Raw genomic sequence first — 21,029 nt, forward strand, 5'->3', positions numbered from 1 at the left:
ATATGTACATAAAAAGATTTACAGTTATTCATACAATGTGGTGTATTTTTACAATATAATGGATGTTGCCTTGCTCTTTCATTGCATTGCCTGGTTGTTCTCATGCACGTAAAAAATGATTGGTACTGACGTCCGCACGTCGTCGAGGACCTCTTATTGCCTGTATGACGTCAGTCGGCGTCGCGTGGGCGACAGTGACGTCCTCGTCGACGTGCAGAGACTAGTAAGAAGATTTCCGTCGAATGCTGGCGCCATGGGAGTATTCATGAGGTGAGGAATCCACAGGTAGCTAATGTATCCACCAGAAAAGTCGTTACCGAAGGTAAGTAACTCGTTCTTCTGTTATTGAGAAAGAATTGTTGGCATGTTGGTGGGCTATAAGGAAGTTTCATCCGTATGTCTGGGGAAACAAGTTTGTGTTGTGCACAGATCATAGTCCGCTTATTCCTATTCTGACTGGAGACAAAATCAGAGAATCAACACCTCGCATTTGTAGATTGGTCACAAAATTATTGCAATATGATTTTGAAGTCTGTTATGTTCCAGGTAACAAGAATGTTAGAGCGGATTTTCTCTCCAGATTTCCTCTGGTTGAGGGTGCGGGTGTTGGTGAGGATGAAGATGAAGATGATGTTGATAATTGTTTTATAGCAGCTGTTGATCTGGAAGATATGTGCGCAATAAGTGAATGTGAGTGGAAAATGGAATTGGCGAAAGACTTGGTGTTGGCTCAAATTGTGAAATTTATAAAAGAAGGGTGGCCCAGAGAAAGAAATGTACCTATTCAATTTCAAACTTTTGTCAAGGTGTCAGGTGAAATGTCAGTTGAGGATGGTGTTCTGATGAGGGGTGAGAGATTTGTTCCCCCGGAGAGCCTGAGGAAAAGAATAGTTGCTGCTGCGCATGAGGGACACTTGGGTAGGACACTTACCAAGCGCAGATTACGTGAAACGTTTTGGTGGCCTGGAATGGACCAATGTGTTGATGTCTGTGTGGATGAATGTGTGATTTGCAACAGTTGTGAAAAGGGGCTCAAGATGAAGACTCCACCGTTACAACCTATTGAACTACCCGCTAGGCCGTGGGAAAAGCTGGGAATTGATCTTATTGGTCCTTTCTATGCTTTGCCAAGTCCATGTAGATTTGCTGTAGTCTTAATTGACTACTATTCTAAGTGGCCTGAAATCAAGTTTATAGGTGAACCTTCATCAAAAAATGTGATTGAATTCTTGAGAGATGTATTTCTACGGGAGGGGTTCCCTTCGGCCATTGTTTCTGACAATGGTGTGCAATTTGTTAGTCAGGAATTTAAATAATTTTTACTAGAAGGTGATGTTAAACACATAAGGAGTTCACTATATCATCCTCAAACCAATGGCCTTGTAGAGCGCATGAATCGAGTGTTGGGGAATTGTGTACAATGGGCTATTGCTAACAAGTCAAATGTTCAAATTTCTGTACGTACTATGCTTTGGTTTTATCGCACAACCCCCCATTCTTCTACAGGTGTTTCTCCATTTGAACTGTTGCGTGGAAGGAAACCATCTTCAAGGATCTGTCCCGGTTGGATGTCTAAGTGGGTGAAACAAAGTGATTGGAGTGTAATTGATGATACTGTCAGAAATAATGTCCAGAGGGCACAAACTAAGCAGAAGGAATACTTTGATTCTAATCTTGTCCCCTACTTCAAATTCATGGGAGTAGACCCTCTTTGATAAGTCAAACCTACTGTTCACAGGAAGAAAGGAGAAAAGAGATTTTCAGAACCCTTGATAATTGACAAAGTATGTGGTAATGCTGTTAGGGTTAATTTGCGGAATTGGTGGAATGTTGACAGGGTAGTTAAAGTTAAGGAAATTCCTAACAAAATGTGTAAGTCTGATCTTTCTATGGAATGACTCAACAAACCTTCTCACAGTGAACCAGTTACTGATGAAATGAATCCTACGGATGTTGATAAAGTTGTTTTTGAACATTATGTACGCAGGAGTGGCAGACAAAGAGTGAAACCTTTGAGATACCGTTAATTCTGTGACATGTATTTGAGTTATGATTTTGATTTCATCTTTCTTCATAATTTGTATCTTTAAATTTATTTTTATTTCTTTTGTTGTTATTGTTTTTCTGTAGACTGTTGTCTTATTGAGTAATGGTTAAATTGTTATTTCCTCGTTTGTAAGGGAAGAAGATAATGTAGTATTGCCGCGTCCTCGTGACTCCTGTTCTACGTCTCGAGCTCGTGTTAGAGAGAGCTCGAGACACTCGGAGTCAAGAGGACGGTTGAGGCGGTAGCTGCGACATCGCAGCGGTCTATTTACAGATTAAAAGATATTTACTTTACCTACGCTTGTAGTCTTGATCACTACATCATTCCTTGCCATGCGTGGCTGCAATCCACTGGATTTGCCGGTGACGCCAAGCCCTCCTTAATGAACATGTCCTTTGATGAGATGCACCTGTTGGGGGACAACATTCCACTCTGAAGTGTTTTATGGAGTGCAGAGCTTCCGCTTGCTCTCTGGGCCTCTCTGCCCTTCCACGCCAACCACAGCAGTTGCAGTGCTCCTTTTGCAGTTTGGTCCGAGGCACCCCCTTACCAACAACATTATCCAGCCACCTCGTGGGACCCAGGAATCTGACAGGTGGGTCCTACTCATAGTTCTCATAACCTTTACCATTCCTTTCTCCCCCACTGCACCTTCCACCGTCTCCCCAACGAATGACTGAGGACCATCTTCTCAATTTGCTGCAGGAAGTGCAAGCCTTTTTGACCAAAGGGGCTGTCATGATAGTGCCGGCATCAGAAATAGGTCATGGTTGTTATTTCCACTCGTTCCTAGGGCCCAAGAAGGACAGAGGCCTTCGGCCTGTTCTAGATTTGCACCTTCTTCAAGGAGGAGAAATTCAAGATGCTCTCCCTGGCCCAGGTCTTGTCTGCCCTCTACCCCGAAGACTGGATAGAAGCATTAAATCTACTGGACGGCCATTTTCATATTCCTGTCCTGCCGGCCCATCGGTGCTCTCTGCAGTTCATGGTGGGACAGGAGCATTTTTAGTGCTCTGTGCTCCCCTTTGGTTGCACCAATGCCCCTTGGGTGTTCACAAAAGTGACAGCGTGGGTGGCAGCTTATCATCAGAGGTCTGGGGTACAAATCTTCCCCTAACTCGATGACTGGCTGTTGAATGTTGGCAGTTGTCAACCACCTCTAGGCTACTGTAAACTTCCTGCATCTTTGTGTTTCACTCTCAAAGTGCCACAGTTACACCTGACTCCTCAGACGTTGCCCTTTATCGGATCAGTTCTGGACCTGGTTCAGTTTCGTATCTTTCCTCCAGGAAAGAGAGCTGAGGACATTTAGGCTATGATCCCAATTGTTCAGCCTCAGTCCTGGATTTCAGTGAGGATGACCCTGAGGCTGCTGGGACTGATAGCTACCTGTTGTTAGAGAACGTGAGGTGGCATATGCAGGCTCTGCAGTGGGATCAGAAGTCCTAGTGAGGCCAAAATCAAGGGGGCCTTTCTCTGACCACATTCAGATTTCCGAGGAGACTACAAAAGATCTGCATTCGTGGTTACTGGACTGCGATTGAGTCAGCGGCAGACCCCTCTCCCTTCCCAGAGCTCACAGGGGTGACCGACCGCTGCATTGTTTCTGGATAGCGGAGGCCATCTTGTAGAGGTGGAGATCAGAAGCCTGTTGTCTCCGGTGAAGTCCTGGCTCCACATCAGCCTTCTGGAGCTGAAAGCCATCCACTTCTCGTTAAAAGCCTTCCTGCTATCCATCAAAGAGAGACTTGTACAGTTGCTCCCGGACAACACTACTGCCATGTGGTACTTCAGCAAACAGGGTGGGGTGGAGTCATGGACTCTGTGCGAGGAGAACTTGCGCCTCTGGAAACGGCTGGACCACCAAGGAAGTTTACTACCTGGCAGGATCATTGAATGGCAGAGTGGGCGAACTTAGCCATTGACACCTAGCAGCAGTTACATCCTCAGGTGGTACAATGCCTTGTCTAAAAATGGGCAGAATCTTAGTTCGATCTGTTTGCCACCACAGATAACACGCAATGGCAGCACTTATGCACGTTGGCGTTTCCAAGGCATCTTTCGCTCTGAGATGCGTTCTGTCTCGAGTGGAACTCCAGACGTCTGTATGCGTTTCCACCAGTGCCACTTCTGCCCCGAGTTCACAGGAAGATAAATACAGAACAGACCCAAGTCATCCTAGTGGCTCCCGAGTAGTATGGCATCCAGAACTCCTGGGCTTGAGCATATGTCCTCTGATTAGGCTGCACCTTTTGGAGGACCTGCTGTTGCATCAACAGGGCATGGTACTGCACCTGGGCCTTTGCACTCTCCAACTTCATGATTGAAGATTAAGCAACGACAGCTGAACACCTTCGACCTTCCTCCAGAGGTGGTTGATGTCATCTTGGCAGCCAGGCATCCCTTGACTAAAACTGTATATGCCTGTCATTGGGACGAATTTGTGGCTTGGTGTGGCACACGCCAGATTGACCCCCTCCATGCCAAATTATCTGACACTCTGTTGTTTGTGCTGCTTCTTGCTTGAAAAGGTTTTACTTTGGGCAAAATTAAGGGTTATCTTTCGGCCTTCTTACGGTTGCCAGTTCAGCCCTCATTACTTAAGTCCCCAATTGTGATGCGACTTTTGAAAGGGCTCCAACATATGTTTTCCTCTTCTCCCTTGGTCATGCCCCAGTGAAACCTTAATCTGGGTCAGACTTATCTGCTATGCACTCTGTTTGAGCTGCTTCTCTGCTGTTCCTTACAGCTCCTTACCATTAAATCTGCATCCTTCATTCATCTGCAAAGAACTGTTGCACTCAGATCAAATCCTTCTTCTTTCTTAGTGTACTACTCCTCAAGGTCACAATGCTTTCTTCCTAACTTGGAAGTGAAGTTCTGTATATGTTTTTATCACTTAATGGAGAAATGTTACATGGGAGGATGTTGTGCTTCCAAGCAAACCATTGCCCATTGGTTAGTCTCTGAAATCTAATAAGATTGTTATCCATTTAAGTAATTCTGTTTCTTTCCTAAGGAATTTAGCTTTTGATATCATCTCTAGGCATATTACTTTAATTATTTCCCATTTTTTAAAAACTTTTTATGTGATTCTAAGATAATGAAACAGTGCAGACTCTCCCTCAATTAAAAACTTTGGTCAGTATGTACTTTTCAGGGGTTATGCAAGTGTACTACATTAACATCACTGTTCTTCCACATAGGCACTCAGCCAACTGCTCCAATCAGCATACATAGCTGAATACCCTTCATTTCAGACTATGGGCTTGGCTGCTCATCTGTAGTATGTATTGAGGGTTCCACCAACATCTTCACATTTATCTACAACTTTCGTAAGCCAGTGGTAGTCTGTCTTTGAATAAAGCAGGTTTCTCTCTTTTGGCCCATCTTTTTTTTACGTCTGCCACCCTCCCAATGAATGTTGGACATCTGCATTGTGTAATCTTTTGTTTTGATCTGCAACAGTGTTAAGTCTAAAAGGAGAGTTACACCCTTTGCTTAATGTTTTTGTTGAACGAGCCCCGATAACACTTGGACAGTTTAGTAGGTGTCATTCGTGTGTTGAGTCCACCAATTTATTAGCTAATTTTCCCCAAAATTTCCATGTGTCTCTATGTTGAATGTTTTATACAAACACTGCTTTTTGGACACTGATGCCATGGAAGATGCTAAGTTGATAGTCTTCCTGAATCCTTTCACATCGTTTACAATGGCACGTGCCACTCTCATTCACCCAATTGTTTTCTGCTTTGAAAAATTCAATATTATTGTGAATGGGAGGGGTGAGGAAGAGGAACATAAATTATGCCATATTGTATTAATTTCTCTATTGTTAATTCAAAACTCATTTCCTACTGCACCATTAGCTCTGTCTGTGTCAGGATATCACTCTGCAACAATTGTTTAGAGCCTCAACTTGCGCCATGTTGTGGTTGCATGAAAGGAGTACGGTGGACATGAAGAACTATATGTTCGGCCTCTCTATATGTGGATGGCATATTTTACTTTACCAAGTTTACTGTAATCTCACATTGACAACAGCGGTAGTTTGGGACAATTAATACAGAAGTTATTGCAAGAGGTAAGTAACGTATTTTATATTTCACCAATATTTTTATAAATTACCTTCATCTTGCCTCTGTTATTTTATATGTTTGCCTCTGTTATGCTATATGTTTTTATGGTCATCCATGTTCTGCATATTTTCAACACATTTTTCAGATCACCTGATTCATTTGTGCAAGAAATCGGGCTATTAGTTGATGGGGGGCATATGTACCCACCTCAAGTAATAATCACAATCCTTGTTAGGGTGGACCCTTAGTCACTACATTGACCTGAGCGCAATGCTCTGGTAGCTATGGCACAGAGCAGACAGGCATTACTTAGAGGCAATGTGTAAAGTATTTTTACAGTACTAATGTAATAAAATCGAAATTCATAACAATAAAAATACAACACAAATTAGCAAAATAGAGCAAAACGTAATGGACAAAATGACACTGAAAGGCCGCAAATCCATAAGGGCAACTGGAGATGTGATGTTTTAAAATTTTAAGCCAACGATTGTCAGTGGTCACGGTAGAACCAGACCTATGCGCAATTTGCTGCTGACCTAGAGGGAGCATGGGTCAGAAACACCAACCAAGTTTGTCCAGGTCAAGGAAATTCAGCACAGGAGTACACTTCTAAAGCCCCTCAGGAGAGGCACTTAGGGACTCACAGGGTGGCAGGCATGGGCCAACAGAAGGGTCCAGACTTAGTGCCACTGGTCAGCTGGGCAGTTGCAGGGAAAGGCCTCATGTGGCTTGTTGTGTCCCTGTAGCTTTTACAGAGGTTAGTGTCATGACCTTTGGAATCAACTTCTTTGTGCTGGGTACCAGAAGTAGAGCAGCCCCAGTCTTCTAGTCTCTTCTCACGTCTCAGACAGTTCAATCCATTTATGGTCTTCAACAGGCCCAAGAGTATTCCTGGAGATGCATCATTTATGCGTGGCACAAGCTAGTGAGTGGGAATGGCTCCTGGGGATGCCCTAGCCAATATAGTAAAGGTTACCATGGCTAACCTTACCCACTTTGGACATTTTCAATATGGCTGAAGTCTTCGGTCACACTAGACTTAGACTCTGAGGGCTGGGTGTGTGGGTGTGGGTGTGGGCAGTCCTTCCACACCTAACATTGAAATCTAGTTTTAGGCAATCCTGGTATCCCCAACAAACCCTGAGACGTAAGTCTGGTAGGATAAAGCTGAGCTTTCAGCAACCACACAGAAGATGCACACAAAATATTTTGGTATTCCATTTCCCTCCTTTGAAGTGTGCCTCCCAGTGTCATTTGAAAAATCCCAGCTGACCTGTCAAGCAGGTCTTGACACTCCAGCAGGATCTGACACTGTGATGTCAGCAAGAAGCCCACTGTGGTGGAGGCTGGTTCTGCTGGAGGGACACAAAAAGTGTGCAGGCCTGGGTGTTGATTACAACTGCTTGTGATAGGTTAGGCGTCTTTGAAGTTAATTAAGTCCCTTGGTCCAGCTCACACCTCATCTTCTCAAGGCCTTTTGCTGCTGCCCTAAGAGGAAGTTCACACATCATTGACTTCCATTGAAATGTTTATTACTGGCTGGGAGAGAGAAAAGTAACTTTACACAGGTCAAGTGTGACTTTTTAGAAGGCATCTTTCCTAAATAGTTATTAGAAATCCAACTCCACTACTAAATTGTGCTTTTCAAAGAATTATTTTATAGCTTTTTCCTAGGTAGAGGTAACATTTGTTAAACTTAATATTGTATCCTCATGCTTTCATGTGGAACAGTCAACACTGCTACAGTGAATAGCTTTGAGGTGCTAGTCACTGTAGGGACATGTGGAACATTACATATTTACATGTCCTACGTATAAATACCATGCATCCTGCCTTTATGGGCAGCAAGGACTTAATTATTAGTGTTTTGTGCATATTTAAAAGGAAGATTTTAGGCCTGTCAAAAAAGTTTATATTGACCGGTCCAGTTTGCAGTATAAACCTGCACAGTCAGGCTACTGGTAGTAGGCCTCAAGTCGTGTTTGGACTGTCACTGCATTGGGAAACACAATGAGTGCTGCAGCTCACTGGTGACACTTAACCTACAGGCCCTGGGTGCATTTTGGGTACGCTTTGGGACTTAGAGGTAAGTTAAATACACCAGTCAGGTGTATACCAATTTAATCATGTTGAAAAGGGGAGTGCAAGCACTTTAAGCGTAACATCCACTGTGCTGAAAGTTGTCAGAGGAAATGATTTGCATGAAAAAAAGTACAGGACAACATTTTGATATTGAGACATTGCATATTCCTCTAAATTGTATTTACTTTTTAGGAAAAAACTGAAGGCATAGGCAGGTAATCAGGTATATAAGAGTCCTAATCAGGGCACACCAAGGTGGGTTGCAGACTCATTAAGTAGTTTTAGCAATTGTTCAGACCGTCATGAGTCAAGGCTTCAATGCTGGAAGTGATAAACATACTACAATTTGTGGAAAAGTTAAAGCCTTTATCTGTTTACCTTTTTGAATTTTCTTGATTTTTTTAGGAATTAAAAATAACAAAATAGGCATGCCCCAAATCTTGGACATCTGTTCAACAAAAATGATTTGACAACTATTATCAGTATCCCAGCAAATAATTTAAACCTCTTGCGCAGTTAAACAAAAAGGAACTCCACTTTAATTTGGCCCATAGGTGACACACAACACCTAAAAAAATTAGAATGAGGCATTACATGTTTCTTTTAGTTATTCAGGGTAAATCACTAGTTACACTGCCCTGTAATTGTTTAGAAATGGTAATTGTTGCATGGTGCATAACTTACAGGCTTTAGTATGTACTTTGTAAATCTAATCTCACTCGTAAATGAGACAAGGTGTAAAATATACACGCTTTCAAATGGACACAGTGTGATGGTGAGTCACTCAAATTGCATTAGTAAAAGATGTGGCTAAAGATATAAACCATAAGTTGTAAAATTTGAGATGCAAATGTGTTAAGTCAGTAAAATGATTGCATTGGTTAAACAAATGTAATGCTGCATTGAAATAGCACTCACAGATAGCTCATTGTGGATTCCATTTTCAGTCAGAAAGGCGAAGTAAAATGTAACACATCTAGTATCAATAACTAGCAAAGCCATTCAGACTCGATTTGCCAGTGTTTGTTTTCTTTGCAGCTTCCGATGCGAATTGTGGCATAATTTGTCATGGAATTACATTTTCTATAGTTCCCAGTTCACTGTAAATGCCGTGTTTCAGCCATCTTGTGAATACAGAACATAAGCAGTGTTGCCAGATTTTTAAATCTTCTAAAGCCCAAAGCTATTAAACTACCAGCCCAAACTAAGCCCAAAATGAACCGATCCTAGTGCAAAAAGTAGCCCAAAATTTTAACACTGAAATAATGCAATCTTAGGCTTAAGCAAACATTTTAAAGCACAAATCGAATTTCTATTTTAAGCAAATATGTGGAACTCACTGTGCCTGAGATATGCATTGCATTACACACTAAAAATAGAAATGAACAAGGAAAACTGGTCACTCGCTTCTTATGATGAGCAGCAAAATGGAACAAATAGTAGAGAAGGTGGAAGGGGGTCAGGGGCACCAAGCTGACCACACAGAGGACTGTGTATTGCAAGCAGGAGGGCTAGTAGTCGCACAATGGCCATCGTGGGCAAGGGGGGGGGGGACAGGGTTATGCACTAAGGACAATGGAGGGTGGAAAAACCTAGAAATTAACTGAAAAAAACACTAAGGTTGAAGTGAAGATATAGATAGGAATTGTAAGAATATTTAACTATGTTAAAAAACCTTGGAAATTCACTGAAAAAAACAAAGGTTAAAGGTATGTTATATTTAGGTGACAATGTAAAATATACCAGTTGAAACTAACAAAATCACTGAAATTCACCCCAAACTATTACTTGTACATTCGTCATGTACTGCTTTTGCCCTTGAATATTAAATTACTCATGACATTCGTTGACTATATTTATAACAATCCTAATCACATCTGAAATGCTATCATACTCCTACACCACACAAGATATTTGCACAGCATCACTCCAGATATTTGCTACTAACCTCTTCGCCATATTACTCTACTTATGAATTAAACCCGCTACTGCTTCCCTTCACAGCCCTCTCCTTCCATGTAGTTTATAAAGCGTTTATTGTAAATCTCCCAAATGCTTCCATAGTCCTGCAGATTAGGCATGTACTCCTGTTGCTACATATAATTCTGTAACTCCACGAGTGGGATAGGTTGTGCAATATAAACATCCAAAATAAAGTTAGCCCATTGTGTTACCGCCTAAAACCCAGAAAGACAACAGACGTTCAGCCCATGATGTCCTCACTGTGCACCCTGTGGCAGCCAAATAAATACTATATAACATTTTTGTACATTTTGCAGCAGTGTATCTTACACTGTGTATAATGCAAGTTTAAAATAATGACGTACATATTCATAGTGCTTTCTGTCACCGGTGAGTCTTGGCTTGCAGCACTACAAGTACACAAGTCATTATTCTCCAAAATCTCCACTGCACCACCAAGATTTAATGCTGTGCCTCTCTGGTTACACCCAGACCTCTGCATCACATTAAATAACAGGGATTTCTTAAATTTAGAGCATTTACCACTGATAAACGTAATATTTTAATTTATTTCTCCTTTATTCTGTGCAATATTTTATATGTAGCTGCCTGAGGGTGACAGACCAAAATTATAGATTTTGTTTTAACCACTCTTGACCCCCACCCGTTGCATGTGGCATCACAGTTCCCCTAATTTCAAATTCCTTCCCATACTGTACAGAAGAGAACAGTTCAGTTAGTCAGTAGTGTGTGCAATTCCAGCTGTCAGTGGAACCCAGCCAAGCCTCACATGACCGTCCCTGGGGGCAGCCAGTGGCCACTACGGCCAGGTGCATGGCCTGAAGTGGCTGCACCTCCACTGTCTGACATACTCACACACACTAAGGGGGTCATTCTGGCTGGAACCTCCAGAATACCGCTGCGCGGTCAAAAGACCGCCGCGGGTATTCTGAGTTTCCCGCTGGGCTGGCGGGCGACCGCCAGAAGGCCGCCCGCCCGCCCAGCGGGAAACCCCCTTCCATGAGGATGCCGGCTCCGAATGGAGCCGGCGGAGTGGAAGGGGTGCGACGGGTGCAGTTGCACCCGTCGCGATTTTCAGTGTCTGCCACGCAGACACTGAAAATCTTAATGGGGCCACTGGCATGGGCACTGCAGGGGCCCCCAGGGGCCCCACGACACCCGTTCCCGCCAGCAAGGCTCTGGCGGTTAAAACCGCCAGAACCAGGCTGGCGGGAAGGGGGTCGGAATCCCCATGGCGGCGCTGCTAGCAGCTCTGCCGTGGAGGATTCCCCAGGGCAGCGGGAAAACGGCGGGACACCGCCGGTTTCCCGTTTCTGACCGCGGCTGTACTGCCGCGGTCAGAATGCCAATGGATGCACCGCCAGCCTGTTGGCGGTGCATCCGCGGTCCCCGGCCCTGGCGGTCCATGACCGCCAGGGTCGGAATGACCCCCTAAGTTACCTAAACCATCGGTTGAAGTACTAGTGCTAAACACATAAACCGCTGGTTTCGTTAACCTACATTGTGTAGGTTGGACTGTGTCCCCAGTGATGATCATGTGAGGCTTGCGTTGCAGCCGGGGATTGCATGCACGGACACGGTGCACTTTAAAGTTCCAACAGAACTTTTTATTTTAAAGCATGCGCAGGCACATTGTTCAAGCACACAACACAGCACATAGCACCACTAACCTGCTTCTTGTTGTGAGAGAGTGCTGTGCGAGTATGCTGAGACCACCTGAGTTGCAAGTTGCTGGGCACAGCTGGGCCCGAGGGCCGCAGCTCACACAAGGATTGCCAGCTGGGTTGCCCACACACCACACCACCAAGGGGAGGGGAGCTGGCGGGGAGACTGTAGTGCATTTACCACTAATTAACTTAACTTTTTTATTTATATCTCCTTTATGCTGTGCAATATTTTATATGTAGCTACTTGAGGGTGACAGACCAAAAATTCAGTACCCTGCCACTAGAACATTTAGGAGGTCATTACTCCGAGTCTAAGTTTATCCTTAAATTGGCAGGGAAATACACGCTGTACAAAGATTAGGTTGAATGAAGTTGAAAGAGAATTGATGCCCATCAAATTATTAGGAGAACTGTGACACAACGTAAATTCATACTAAAGAAGCTCTCGGCTTGTAACAATATGAGGACGTTGACAATCAAAAACTCAAGAAGTACAGGGCCAATGTTATAAATCTGATGCTATGCTTCAGTGATATGATTGCCACTGAACCTGAGCTTAAGCCCAGACAGTCTATTTATGCTTATACTATGAACTGCTGAAGTCTCTTTCTTGGTTTAGGAAAGGGAGCAGGGGTGGTGGACTCTTCGTGGACATGTTCATAACGGCTAATCAATACCAACAATTATTAATTATGAAGAACTCAGGTCCAACATAATCAAGGGCACGTGGCATGGTACACACTGGTTCGTGGTATGCCTTTCCTGGGGTAAACTCACTGTCCGGTTTGTAAACACTGCCCTGGCCAATGCTTTATAAATATAAACTGACGGACGTGTGCAGTGACTCCAGTCTGAGCGTCATTAGGTATGTGACATAAAGGGCACACACATGGGAGCAGGATGGGGTCTGGGCATGCACAAGTTCGTCATTAGAAAAGAAAGGGGGCTAGCGTGTATGTGGAAGAACGCTACACAGGGCTGGAGTGCTGGCACTTTTCAGGAGCAATGAGGTACCCTAAATAGTGACTAACTACGCCTCTATATTTCCATTCAAAGCACTGGATTGGTAACAGGGCATTCACCACTGTAAAAGTGCGTCCATGCTGTCTAAAGTAAGCACCTTGGAAAGCTGCCCTGTCATCTCTCTTGCCCTCACCATTATAAAGTTGCAGACCATGGGCAGACACCAAAAACCTGGCTCGGATCACCGTATACGAGTAGCAGACCCCGAGCAATGCAGCTGTCAGTATGTCATTGACTCGTCGACAATGGCAATTCAGCCTCTAGCACGCACAATAGAGACCCTCACCACGTTGCCTGGGGCTTGGTAGCATTGCTGGAGCTTTTAAGAGTGTTGCAGGGTCAAGGCCAATAATGTTTGGCATGGCCGTCAATTGGTAGCGCTTTCGAGCGCTACTAGATTGACGGCCCTGTGTCCCTATTACAGATACACCCACCTCACCTTAGCTAGGATACATCAGTACATGGGGAGCACGTGGGCTTGCAGTTCACATATGCGCTGCAACAGCACCTATACAGTATGTAATGTTTCACTGTATCCTCTTTCACTTCCTGTTCGATTGTTATGCTGCACGCTTTGCTCAATTGCGGTCACGCGTCGCCACTCACCACTGGCAGCAGCTTCATCATCAATGATCACATTTCTTATAGCTGAGGCCGGCGCCGCCCCAGCTTATAAATTGCCCACAACGGGCTAATAAACGCCCAAAATTTAGGCACCCACAATTAGGGTTTTTCTCGCACAAATGAGAAAAATATCGCCCATTTGTGCGGGAAGTAGCCCAATCTGGCAACACTGAACATAAGGTTTGGCCGTCTTGAAACAGTCTTTGCTATAGTTCCAAGATGGCTACCATGTTGTGTGCACATGCAACATGGTGGTCATCAAGGAAGTGCAGATTGAAACCATAGTTCCAAGATGTCTTCCACATTGGAAGTACAGGAAATAAAATGCTAAAAAGGCTGGCAGTTGCAATTTGATTTGCCCCGTCAGGCTTAATGTTACAGGCGCACTGCCGCAGCTAGTAGCTGTGGAGAGTGGCAAACGGGGGAAAGAGAGAATGAAGATAGACACCGAGCTGCAGCAGTGCTCGGTGCTTGTGGGGGGAGTCAGTGGAGTGAATACCAAAGTAGTGGGCAGAGGGGAACAGAGAATGGTGGTTGGGGGAGAGAGAGAAACGGGCCCCGAGTGAAAGTGCAGGCACGCTAATGAAATCAAGAGGAGGAGGAAGGAGCCAGATGTACACTCGCATGAAGTGCTAAGTCACAAAAGATTCAAATAAACCTAAAAGGAAAACATAATTTCCTGATGTCTGCACTAATAGGATACACGGAACCAATCAAAAATAATGGTGAAACCTATGGCCTGGGGTGGGACAAACACAAGATGGGAGGAAAGCCGTTGTTCGGAAGCAGGGGAATGAAATAGACAAGGCATCCAGTCATGAGCAAATCATATTAATATTTAGTCAATATGGACTTCATAATTTTGGTGAACAATGCAAATGAAACTTAAAATGCCATACTAAGTCAAGGGAGAAAAAATATAAATACACTACTATTAATTGCTTGTGCAGATAATACTTTTCATATTTAAAATACCTTAGGGCTATAATTGTTTAAATGGGTTGATCTTTACATCAAGCGAATAGTCCCCTTTATGGTTAAATGTCATGTTAAAACCATAGGATTTCAATGTACTTTTGTTTGTTCAGTTCTGTTTTCCCCCTAATTCACTATTGTGTGTCCATTAGCCAGTAATTTTACTTCCCTGTGCCTTAATCACTGTACTATAAGTGCCTAGAAGTGGAATTTGTGCAATTTGCCTTTTAAGCTTTTTTCAGTAGAGTTGTATTTTTGTAGTCTGATTGTGTCTCCCTTGGAAGCAGAGCATTGAGAAGAAGACCAATGGTACTGGCATAGAGGCATACAGCACACCTGAGACCCATAGCGAGCCAGTGGAGCCAGTGACAAGAACACCTGGTGTCACCACTGATGGTGGAGGGGTGAAACCAGAACAGCCGTTTATTGTACTGAGCCAGGAAGAGTACGGAGAGCATCACTCATCTATTGTGCATTGCAGGTAAAATAATAGCCATACATCAGTGTGGAATGCATCTCTTGCTCATTGTCTGTTACGTGCAATAGAGAAATTACAGGGCATGCACTGATTACGTGAGGCATTATGGGGGTCATTCTGACTCCCGCCGGCCGCGGTAACCGCAGGGCCGGCGGGAGCCGCCAGAATACCGCTGCGCGGTCAGAAGACCGCCGCGGTTATTCTGAGTTTCCCACTGGGCGGGCGGGCGACCGCCAGAAGGCCGCCCAGCGGGAAACCCCCTTCCAGGAGGATGCCTGCTCCGAATGGAGCCGGCGGAGTGGAAAGGGTGCGACGGGTGCAGTTGCACCCGTCGCGATTTTCAGTGTCTGCATGGCAGACACTGAAAATCTTGGTGGGGCCCTGTTAGGGGGCCCCTGCAGTGCCCATGCCAATGGCATGGGCACTGCCGGGCCCCCCAGGGGCCCCACGACACCCGTTACCGCCAGGAACAGGATGGCGGTAAGGGGGTCGGAATCCCCATGGCGGCGCTGCAAGCAGCGCCGCCGTGGAGGATTCCCCAGGGCAGCGGGAAACCGGCAGGACACCGCCGGTTTCCCGTTTCTGACCGCGGCTGTACCGCCGCGGTCAGAATGCCCATGGATGCACCGCCAGCCTGTTGGCGGTGCATCCGCGGTCCCTGACCCTGGCGGATTTTACCGCCAGGGTCGGAATGACCACCTATGTCTCTATTATGCATTGTAAGCAATGGTAGAAAAGCATCTTAGTGCATATTGATGCCACATAACTGACCTCCAGAAAGGCTCAGGTGTAAGAAGAGAGAGGGCATCTAAGTATACAAATGGAGGGCATTAATAATTCAGTGTACATTGAAAGGGTGTGAAGTGTGGGTGGAGACCATGCAGTGCTATTAATGGGGATATTAGAATGTGCCCTGTAAGGGTGGGCTGACTGCAGACAGTCTGGTGACTGCACTCTTTTACAAAGAAAGGGTCATTATCCATCCATCATAAGCTGCAGGTAATATTAGGAGGGTCCAGGCACAATGGTGGTATTAATCACTCATCCCCTACACTTTAGTTAACGGATGGACTGCAAGGAAAGTGTGAGCCCCACAGGGATCTAGGTGCCTCACTAATTCACTGTGTATGTCAGATAACCAGACCCTATGGGTCAGCCCACACAACAGGCAACAGGGAGGATGGACACATACACTCAGTAACCAGAACATTACTTGTTTACTGTCAAGCTCATATAATGGAGAGATTAAATGATTTGCACTGAGAGTTGGGAAGAATGAGAGTAAGTGAGAGGGAGAGATAGCTACCTGCAGGAACTTGTTTTATGAATAATATCCTACCCCTGACAACATTTCACACTTGTAGCATTACATGACAGCCTTAACCTGCCAATGATTTTGAATGTGATGCCCTTATTTTCAAAATATATGACGGTTGATTTCCACACACAGATGTAAATGATGTCACAGGTGGTGAAAGTGGCCCTCTTCCAAGAGAATTATTTGGCCTCTTCTTGCACCTTTGATAGAGAATCTAAGACTTAATAGAACAGTGGAGGAAGATGTCTTGTAAGTTGCCAATTTTACCTCCCTGGAAGAATAAATATGCATGCTGGGAGAAAGATACACAGTAGATGAGTGGAAACATGCACTGACAAAGATAGTTTTGTGATCTCAGTTAAGGCCCAACTATGACATCTTCATGTGTCAGTAGGCCGAGTTCTCTGTTTGTTCTCTTGATCAAAATTTTTATGTCAAGCTTATAGACCCCTCCTGGAAGGCACAGGTGAACTATCATTTCAGGCTATACATGGTTACAGTACAAAGCCTTTAAAGGATCTATTTATCCATTTTGACCTATGCCTTCTTAAAAGCACTTATTTCAAAATTGTTTATTCTTAGGCAAGTTAGGTCAACCTTATGCTCAGGCTTCTAAAATAATTGCAAACTCACTCCTTTGGTGGAACAGTTTCAGTTTTGCGTCACACTCCTCAGGATCTCAAAGCATATTTCAATGGAATTTCTTGTCTGGTGGCTATAGAAATTGTCCCAAAGCTTTCTGTGGCAAAACGTGTGGGACAAACTTAATTGCATTGTGAACCTGTGTGATTTCAATCCATTCTTCTTTGTGGGGACTTTGTAGCCCTGTAGGCTGTTACATCAGGAAAACTGCTGTTCCCTGCAACAATGGGACTCATATTCCCACATCACTAGCAAATGCTCCAACCACCTGCAACTTCAGTTTGTGGTCAGAGAAAACTACTCGTAATCATACATATTGAAATCCTGAGAGTACTATATCCATGACTTTGGTTAAAAAACAGACTCCCCCCTCTCCTTTTCCCAACCAGATTTCACAGTAGTGACAGATGCTTCACTCCTGGGATAGGGCAGCCATCAGGGAGAGGTGGAGATCAGAGGATTCTGGTGTCTGTTGGAATCCGGACTCCACATCAACTTGCCCCAAGCGATCCGGCTAGCATTGAAAGCATTCCTTTCCTCTATCAAGGGAAAGATGTTGCAGGTGTTCACGGACAACATCATTGCCATGTTATACTTCAACAAGCAATTCCGGGTGGGGTTGTGGGCTCTGCGTCTCTGGACATGGCTGGATCAGCAAGGCTTAACCCTGGTGGTTCAACACCTGGCAGGTTCTCTGAATTCCAGGGTGGACTAACTCAGCTGTCGATGCCTAGCAGATCACGAGTGGCATCTTCATCCAGAGGTAGCAAAAGTCTCTATCATCAGTGGAGAGACCCTTGGTTAGATCTGTTCATCTCTGGAGAGAATGCGCAATGTCAGCAGTTTTGCGTGCTGGAGTTTCCAAGGTGGCTATTGCCCTCAGACACCTTTCATCTCGATTAGAGTTCAGGTTTCCTGTACGCCTTTCTCCCCATTCCACTCCTTCCCAGAGTTATCAAGAAGATCATGAACAACGAGGCCCAAGTCGTTCTTGTGGCTCCAAACCCGGCATGGAGAGTCTGGTATCCCGAACTTCTGCATTTGAGTATCAATCCTCTTATCAGGCTTCCCATGTGGAAGGAAAGTCTGTTGCAGTCACAGGGGAGGGTTCTCCACCAGAACCTGTCATTTCTCCTCCTTCTTGCGTGGAGATTGAACAGCAACAGTTGATAGCCTTCTACCTACCTCCCGAAGTCTGTAATGTTATACTGGCAGCCAGGATGTCCCTCCACCAAGACCGCGTTCATCTGCTGATGGCAAAAGTTTGTAAATTATTTACAAAAAAGTCTTATCAACCCTCTTTATGCCTCTCTCTCTGATATTCTTCTCTTCATTTTTACCCTAGCCCAGCAGGGCTCTGCTCTGTTTACTCTTAAGGTTACCTTTCTGCTCTGTCTGCCTTCCTGCGGGTGCCTGACCAACCCTCTTTATTTATGTCTCCTGTTGTAAATAGATTTCGTAAAAAGGATCTGTACGTATATTTCCCCCTTCACCCTTCATTATGCCTCAGTGGGACCTCATTTTGGTTCTTGCCTTACTAATGTGTGCTCCTTTTGAGTCTCTGCGTAATTTCCCCCCTGGCTGCTTACCATCAAGCCTTTCTAGTGGCAATAACCTCTGCCTGGAGATGAAGTGAGTTTCAGGGTTTGTCATCCAAGCCTCCAGTCCTGTCTGTTTTCCCAGACAAATTTATGCTTTGCACTAGGGCCTCTTTCCTTCCGAAAGTAGTGACCCCATTCCATGTGGGCCAGTCCGTCACCCCGCCCACTTTTTGTGCCCCTTCACATCCCTCTAAAGAAGAGGAGCAGCTCCACCACCTGGACCCAAAAAGAGCATTGTTGTTCTACCTTGAATACACAAAAGAGTTCCAGGTGGACGACCAACTCTTCACGGGATATGTTGGAGCAAAGAAAGGTGAGGCAAACCATTTTGCGCAGGATCGTTCTCTGCATAAAAATCGGCTGTGCTCCTGAGCGCCCATACAACCAGAGGAAAGCTGCGACCACGTCGTTAGCACGTGGAGTCCCAGTCCCAGACCTGGACATCTGCCAGGCAGCAACGTGGGCATCCCTACACACGTTTACCAAACACCGTTGCCTGGACAGTCATGTCCGCAGGGATGGTCATTTTTCCTGTTCGGTCCTGCAGCTCTCTTTAGTTTAGAAAATGTTTCCGCAGCCCACCACCGGGAACAGTAATGCTTGGGTATTTTTTTCAGAGCTAAGGAATCTGCGGCTAGATGTCTCTATCAGATAAGCAAGTTACTTACCTTCGGTAACGAATTATCTGATAGAGACAATATCTAGCCGCAGATTCCTTAGCGACCCAACCATTCCTCCCCGCTCAGCAGACAGATTTCTAGAATTGGGGATGGTCCCTTTCAGGGCCCTAATTTGGACCCACCAATGACAGTGCACTTAATGTCTGCACACTCCTGATGTGGAAAGTTGTGAAAAGTAACTGACCTCTGCATGCCAAGTTGGCACCTATATAGGTGACAGCAACGGTACTTTTGGCATGTACGACAATGACGACACTGTGAGGAAACAAACAAAGCCACCTACCGGCACTCAGGGGTACTACTCACAAAAAACTTCTGAATCCAGTTTGATGCCTGGGAAATTCAATGGTAAGGAATCTGCACCTAGATATTGTCTCCACCAGATAATTTATTACCGAAGGTAAGTAACTTGTCCTTCTGCAATTTAGTTTTCTTGTTGGACAATCTGTTTTGATCAGTTGAATATAATATAGAGGTTGGCCGAGATACCTTTACATTTATTCTCCCTCTCTTTTAGAACACCAACTTTCTCCTTTCAGTTTCTTCTGCATCTTTTTTAAGTAGAGCTGAGATTGGTGTTCTACTTACAGTAATGGGGGAACTGGCCATACACACCTTTAGGTTGGCACTGTGACAACTGCAGGCCAGTAAATTTATGAACAATATGTTAAACCAGTTTTTGCTCAGACCCCTGGTGGTCCTGGATTCCCAGGAGATGGCCATAGCAGCGGTTAATAGCACAGGACTTATGATAAGGTGACTTAATCTTGAAACAGCAGATGAGGGATTGATTATTTTTATGCTGAGATTTCACTTCTAAGGCAACCTAATTCCATAGAACCTCTCCCTGCAAATTTGAAGATTCTCTCAAAAGACTGGAAAATGACTGGCGATTGAAAGGAATATATTGTACGCTGTACCAGGAGGTTAAATATATTCAATATATTTTCCACTGTTTTTAATGAGAAGGGAAGTGAGCTGTGTTTTAATTTGTATTGCTCTGAAGTTTAATTGAATTATCTTCACTTTAAGGGAAGGCCAGGTGTAAGAGAGAGACAAAGTATTATATGCTAGAATCCTACCTCCCTCATTGTTTCCTGATTGGTGTCCTCATTTACTAGGGTTGATTGCTCAGGAAGGAGGGTGGCCAGTGTGGATTCAGATGGAGTTATAAAAGTATGGTCCCTTAATCCATTAATGCAGACGAAAGCCTCCGCCATCTCAAAATCACCACTGCTTTCACTGGAATGGGCATCAAAGCGGGACAGGCTGGTAAGTATGGCAATAGCAAACAGCTCTAATAAGATCATTACTTTTATCTTTAGGTTTTCATGTGGTTGCATTGTTCCAAAGGTTTCAGCATATGTGAACTATCAATATGTTCATCCTGTGAGACTCATTCAGTTGGATGATACAATGGCCTTACACACTAACTAAGGTGTGCAGCTTTGATCCCTGCATACGGTAATTGAATAACAGTCCTTTCTTTTTTGTTTTTTAACTCTACCATGACCAGTTTTAAACTAAGAAGTTAAGATTGCCCGTTTTACTTGTTAAAAAGCCTATGTCAGGATTAGATGATTGTAGTGTCTTTTTGTGACCTCACAACACTTTAATCCTATCTAGAAGAGATAACCTTATTAACAATTTCATCTTAAGATTTATGATGTCAACTTTATTAACTTAGTTGCAGGATCTCAAACCTGAGTTCTCCAGCTTTTAATTAAGTTTCCAGGAAAAACAACTTAAACCACAAAACCACCTCCTAAACAGCGAACAGGGCTTGATCAGCAGTCTATATCACTGAGAGTAGCATGGCCCCACTGG

General features: G+C 44.4%; 1 protein-coding gene across 5 annotated transcripts in view; it reads left to right on the forward strand.

Moving 5' to 3' along the window:
- WDR91 (WD repeat domain 91) overlaps positions 1-21,029 on the forward strand; it is a 178,295-nt gene that overhangs the window by 72,603 nt on the left and 84,663 nt on the right. For 3 of the 5 annotated variants that reach the window (XM_069227940.1, XM_069227943.1, XM_069227942.1), the window contains 2 exons: positions 14,771-14,964; positions 20,324-20,474. In XM_069227940.1, the coding sequence (XP_069084041.1) occupies positions 14,771-14,964; positions 20,324-20,474 (345 nt within the window). Of the gene's footprint in view, positions 1-14,767; positions 14,965-20,323; positions 20,475-21,029 lie in introns of all 5 variants that reach the window. The other 2 variants (XM_069227939.1, XM_069227941.1) reach the window with 1 other exon arrangement.

This window comes from Pleurodeles waltl, chromosome 4_1 (assembly GCF_031143425.1).
Source record: "Pleurodeles waltl isolate 20211129_DDA chromosome 4_1, aPleWal1.hap1.20221129, whole genome shotgun sequence".
NCBI classification, from domain to species: domain Eukaryota; kingdom Metazoa; phylum Chordata; class Amphibia; order Caudata; family Salamandridae; genus Pleurodeles; species Pleurodeles waltl.